This window comes from Hyaena hyaena, unplaced genomic scaffold, assembly GCF_003009895.1.
Source record: "Hyaena hyaena isolate Hyena2069 unplaced genomic scaffold, ASM300989v1 scaffold_772, whole genome shotgun sequence".
Lineage (NCBI taxonomy): Eukaryota > Metazoa > Chordata > Mammalia > Carnivora > Hyaenidae > Hyaena > Hyaena hyaena.
Window position 1 is genome coordinate 705,389 of NW_024081404.1, and position 6,000 is coordinate 711,388.

General features: G+C 43.2%; 1 protein-coding gene across 8 annotated transcripts in view; it reads left to right on the top strand.

Moving 5' to 3' along the window:
* RBFOX1 (RNA binding fox-1 homolog 1) overlaps window positions 1-5,762 on the top strand; it is a 620,770-nt gene extending 615,008 nt beyond the window's left edge. For 3 of the 8 annotated variants that reach the window (XM_039218655.1, XM_039218654.1, XM_039218657.1), the window contains 2 exons: window positions 3,527-3,602; window positions 3,972-4,172. In XM_039218655.1, the coding sequence (XP_039074586.1) occupies window positions 3,527-3,602; window positions 3,972-4,119 (224 nt within the window). In that variant the 3' untranslated portion in view covers window positions 4,120-4,172. Of the gene's footprint in view, window positions 1-3,526; window positions 3,603-3,971; window positions 4,173-5,129 lie in introns of those variants that run through there. The other 5 variants (XM_039218656.1, XM_039218661.1, XM_039218662.1 and 2 more) reach the window with 4 other exon arrangements.
* Window positions 5,763-6,000: the final 238 nt, after the last annotated feature.

The window sequence follows — 6,000 nt, forward strand, 5'->3', positions numbered from 1 at the left end:
TGACATGGTCCCTTTTCCTCTGTGGAAATGAAATTTATTAATCATAATAAAACCATCGGATTCTGAAGGTAGAGGTCACCCTGAGGAGAAAAGGAGCCTGCTCATTTACGAGGAATAGTTCAGTGCTGCTGTATTTTTCTTCTGCCTTGGAAGAGAATACTGCCAAATTGTTACCTTGGGTTTTCCACAAAGGTTGAAGCTCTGCCCGGTGTTATAGGCAAAAAAAACTTATCGTTGAAGTATGTAGAGGGCAGGGGTGGAAGCATTCTTCTCGTTGAATACATTCAGACTACCTATATGTTATCTCCCCAAAAGAGGAAATTTTTGCTACAGTAAAACTATTCCCCAAATCGAAGAAAAAAAATAATTTCTCTAAATGGGCATTTTCACACTCATTTTGAAGAAATACCACCGAAGTGATGCTTTGGCATCACTAAATTCTCAAGGATTTTCAGTTTATCTTTGCATTTTATATCCTGTTCATACAACCAGCTTTCCTGGGTGAAAGTGCATTAAAACAATCCCATTAGCAGTTTCTTTTTTCTCTAGACCAGTGACAGACTATCTTCTCACAAAATGAAAATCCGCGCCAGTCGTATATTGTGTCCTTTTACGCCTGTTCACATCTACTTCTGCTTATGTGGGCAGAGGCCCACCTGTCATGAGGGACCTCCAGGAATATCTGATTTCTTCAAAAAAGTCATGCTTCTGGTTTTAACACACCTTGCATCTCGGACTTATATCGGTACTTCCTCCCAGAGAGACGGAGCATTGCTGACCAAAGGTCATGTGATTGAGCTGAATCAATCAAGGGTATTCCAAAGAGTGAAAAGCAGAGAGGAGGTTGACTGTCAGTTTCCCTGAGAGAATTACCTCAGAAAAGAAACATCCATTCATGTCACCACTTTGGAGGATTAGGAGACCACTGTGTTGAAGCAAAAAGCCTCATCTGAGCTCACTGCCCTTTGACACAGGCAAGGAGTGTTTAGGAGTAAGACATTTCCGATGAGAACTTGGTATAATCAATTTTTTTTCCATTTGGGGTCTAACTCAGACCCTAAGCGTTAAAGGTCCTTCACCCAAGCTTCTCCCCACTGACCCAGGCTCCACCATGTGAGCAAACAAGTGGGGCCCATCCAGTACATTCTTATCCACCAGCTGTGAGAAAGATGATTGGAAGGAAAATGGGGAAGAGATTGGAAAGGAAAGGAGTAACAATAATTTGTTCAAGTTCACCTTCAGCTCCTTTCTTCCTCTGGAATTCCTATGATAGGGATGTTGTTCCATTTGACTGAATCACTTAGTTCTCGAATTCTCCCCCTTGTGATCCTGGATTTTTAAAATCTTTTTCTATAGTTTTAGCTTCTAATTCGCCTATTCTCCCCTCTGCTTCTTCCTTCTGTGCTGTGGCCACCTCCATTTTATTTTGCACCTCATTCATAGCATTTTTTAATTCATCCTATTTTTTAAGATCCTTGATCTCTGCAGCACTGGAGTCTCTTCTGCCTTCTACACTTTTTTCAAACCAAGAGATTAATTTTATGACTATTATTTTAAATTCTTATTCTGTTGCTTATATCTGTTTGGATCAATTCTTAAGCTGTCACTTCTTCCTGGAATTTCTTTTGAGGAGAATTCTTCTGTTTCATCATTTTGGCTAGTTTTCTGTCCCTTAGGAGTCTTAAAAGCTTGTTATATGCTCTGCACCTGCAAGCACTGCTATATTAAAGGGGTCATACGCTGTCCGTGGCCCGGTCATTCAGGAGGTGTGTTTTGGAGAATGTTATGTGCTCTCTATTGTTGTGACTTTGGTTATTTTATTTCCCTACTCGTAGTTATGTTTTCGGGCCTCCACCAGGTGTGCTTTTGGTTTGTTCCTTGAAGTAGCCTATGAGGAACTGGCCCATGCAGTTATGAAGATTGAGAAGTCACATGATCTCCCATCTGTAAGTTGAACATCTAGGAAAGCTAGTGGTATAATTCAGTCTGAATCTGGGTTTGAGAACCAAGACATGATGATTTAAATCTCAGCCTGAGAGCCAGAGATGAGAGGAGTTGTTCCAGAAGGGAATAACAACAAATGCAAATGAGACTTGAAGAGATGAGAGGTGAGCTTAAGGTTGATAATCCAGATGTTTATTTATTCCTGCCTTGTTCCTTCATTGCCTAAAGGAAAGGCCAAGAGTCACAAGCTGTTGATAAGTGACGTAGATCCCGTTTAGTGGCTGGTACGTGCCTCCTACAGCTGCGGGGAGTGTTGGTTGCTAGTGGTACATGGCTGCTCCCTCCTTCAGAGAACTACCCATTGCCAAAGAGTCATTTTAGCTCTGCAGTTTTCCTCCTCTTCCTAAGGACGCCCACAGCTGGTGCTTAACTTACAAAACCAACACACTCACCTCCACGTGGAATCCAGCCTGGGGTGCAGCTCGCATGACCAGGTGGAAGCTCGTCTCCAGCTTAGACCACATCCTTGCTTCTCTTTTTCCCTTATGCTCCAGCCTGCTCACCTCTCTGTCCTCCTCTTGAAAGCTCGCCTCCACAGAGCACGTGCACAACATCTCCGTCTCCGACTCTGCTTCCAGGGACCCTAACCCAGCTCAACCTGCACCTCCACTTTCATCATTAGCGAAAGGCCAATGTTCACACTGTCTCAAAGAAGATAGCTAGCAGGTCATTCAAGTAAGGGTTCTTGACACCATGGAAAGAGCATGCGAGTTGCCATAAGAGATTAACGGATCAGCTCTGACTCTGTTTGGCTCTGTGACTCTGAGCCAGTAACCTACACTCTCCGAACCTTAATTTCTGACTTGTTGCTGTGTTCAGTTCCAGACACTCAGTAGGCATCCTTCTCTTCATTTTTATTCCAAAGCCTATACTAGAAGGCATGGAAGTAGAGGAAGAAGGGTGGGAGAAAGGTATAGAAAAACTCAAAGATGAGATCTCATCATCGAGAAATATTGTTTGAAATGTGTCCCTTCTCAGAACCTGACCATAGACTGATGAGGTAGAAGTTCTGGGGTTATAGTATCAAAATCAAATCAGAGTAATTCTTGAATTGGGGGGGAAAGGTCCCACACACCCTTCAAGGATCTTCCTATTCGGTACATCTGTTATTTCCTCTTCTGAGACATTGGACCCTAACTGCACAGACCAGGCCACGTTACCCTTTGTGATCCACGTTGTCTCACCTGATTGGGAGCAGCTGTGTTAGGAGAGAAGACTGTCTCTCTCGAGAATTACGTGTCCTCTGTGGGTGCTGGGCTTCTTAAAACCACTCTTTCAAGTTGTTTCTTCTGCCTGCGAGAGGAAAGTGTCTATTATCCCACATGAGGTTAAATGGACAGAAGAATGTGTTGGGCACAGACAGACTTCTCTCGTGCCATGTGGCAGATGGGACTGTGTTGCTTACCTCTGAGGATGATTAGGGCCCCTCCACACTATCTTGGTATTTTTGTATTTTATGGTTGTTATCGTGACTCTGTAAGTGCATATTATGGATTAATCTTCACCTGTGTTTTCCTTTCAGTTACGGACGAGTTTATGCTGCCGACCCCTACCACCACACACTTGCTCCAGCCCCCACCTACAGCGTTGGTGCCATGGTGAGTACCAATCCCTCCTCTTCCTCACTTCTTCCTGCCTCCCTTCCCTTCCCCCAGCTGGGACCTTAGTACGGGTTGACGGTTGCCGTACTCTCACTTCCCCTTAATTGAATTTGTCTCTTGTGCTAACAGCAGCTAAAATGCCACATTAATCCTCCTGGTAAACTTGATAAATGTCTTAATTTCTTGGCAATGTAGTGCATGTAAGTTATTATATTTCTAATTTTGCAAGTCTCACCTAGCAGAGCACTTACCTTAATGGAATAATTAGTCATTTTGATAATTAAATCCATCACTAACAGAATGCAGTGTCAATGCAGAACTTTTTTTTTTCTTTTTTTTTCCCTCCCTTGCTGCTCATTCACATAGCCCCAAGGTTCCAGCCCCAGCACAGACTTCAGAGGAGCTAAGCTGCACACTTCCAGACCTCTGCTGTCAGGCAGCTGAGAATCTGACTGCCTCTCCTCCCCTATTACAATTCATGTTTAAAGTCATAGTCGCCCAGGAAAGAAAATAGAGAGAGGGGCACACTTTGTGTGTGTGCCTAGTACATAAGGAATTAGAAGGAATCAGCTGGGTTTGGGAGTTGTCTTTTGTTTTGGGGGGGGGGATCTGGGTTTTTGTTTTGGGAGGGGTGGGGGGGAGGGCAAAAATGGGAGGTTAGGGTGGGGTGAATTTGCCTGTACTTGTTCAAACTTCTATGCACTAAAACTCTTGAGTACAGTAAGACGTGCCCATCACGTGAGAGCGTATGCAATCATTACAAAGCTTTTGGCATGCAGTTTTCTGCTTGGGATCAAGAATATCAGTCCTTATCCTAAAAATAAATCCCCATAGGCATTCATTTGAATCGCCAATACTTTTAGAAAAAGAAAATAGCTAAGTGCCACCTCATAGCCATCTAAAGCCATGGCCAGGCAAGCCACTGGAGCTTGGTCATAGAAATTCAGCCATGATTTGGAAACATATTATTTTGTACAAGCTCAATTACATCAAGCAATTCATCTGTAAACTCCCCTCTCAAGAGCAAATTCCATCCAGGTTGTTGAGCCAAGTCAAGTAAGCAGCTGATTTAAATTTTCATCCTGATTTTGCATTCAGCAACTCTGCCTCCACACCCAGCCCGCTTGAGGAATGTGTTGGAATGGAGAGTTGAATTACTGTATCCAATCAGCCGTCTATATTCAGCCTCTTGAGTGTAGACTGAGCTTTTCCCTACGGAATGTCATAGTAATGAATCGAACAAGCAAACAGAGCAAGACGGGGCAAATCCTTGCATTGCCCAGCCTGTGGCAGAGTCCTTTTTGCTCGCGGGGCTGGCCGACAGCATTTGGTGTTGTAGGGACTTTCTTTACAAGGAGCTGTTGGGGGAGGTCAGGATTGGCCAGGAATGACCTGGGATGGGTAGAGGGTGCCTCCATTTTGGTTGTTTTTGAGTGTCTATTTTTCACATTAGTCTTTTTTGATGATGCACGTGTTGCAAAAGGAAAATGTAAAAAACACACCCCTCAAATTGCTTTGTTTCAGAATGCTTTTGCACCCCTGACTGATGCCAAGACTAGGAGCCATGCTGATGATGTGGGTCTCGTTCTTTCTTCATTGCAGGCTAGTATATACCGAGGGGGATACAACCGCTTTGCTCCATACTAAATGACAAAACCATTAAAACCTTCCAGTGTGGGGAGAAAGGAAGCTTTCCGAGGCCTGGGTATTGCAATACATGCAGTAGTGCATCATTTTAGCAGCCCTAAAGATTAAAAAAAAAAAAAAAAACTGGGAAAAAATTACATTTTTTATCTTATACCTCAGATATTTTGTTCTGTGTATTTTAATATTGTGGGTCTTTAATTTCTGAAGGTTCCGTAGTTTGGTTGCTGGCTGTAGGAGTTTTTCTGTGGTTGGAATAGAGAGATGCTAGCTATGAATAAAACCTGGTTTAGGGCCATATCCAGAGTGCTATCTCATGTAAATGAATTATATATGCTGAATATCAAGCTACTGGGGTTATCAGCTGTTTGGGAAGAGTGTAAGTGGCTACAGTAGTCATTTTTTTTTTCCTGCATCTGCATTATTTTCTTTTATGAACGGGGAAGGGTGGGAGGATCTTAGGGGATCGGGACTGGGGATCGGGCTAAACGGAAAAAAAAAAAATAGTTAACCGATGAATCTAAACGACCCACTGCACCAACGATCATATATCAGCGGTTCTAAGTTGCTCATTGAGTTCAAGCCAAAGGTTCTGTTGTTAAGGGGGTGCTTCTAAAAGTACTTTTTGCATCCAAGTTGAATGAAGCTGTACAAACCCACCCTTTAAACCATTCCACCCGGCAGTTTTCAGCTTCTTAACCAGCCGCTAGTTACTTAGGCAAAAACTGCTAGTTAGGACATCAACGAGCAT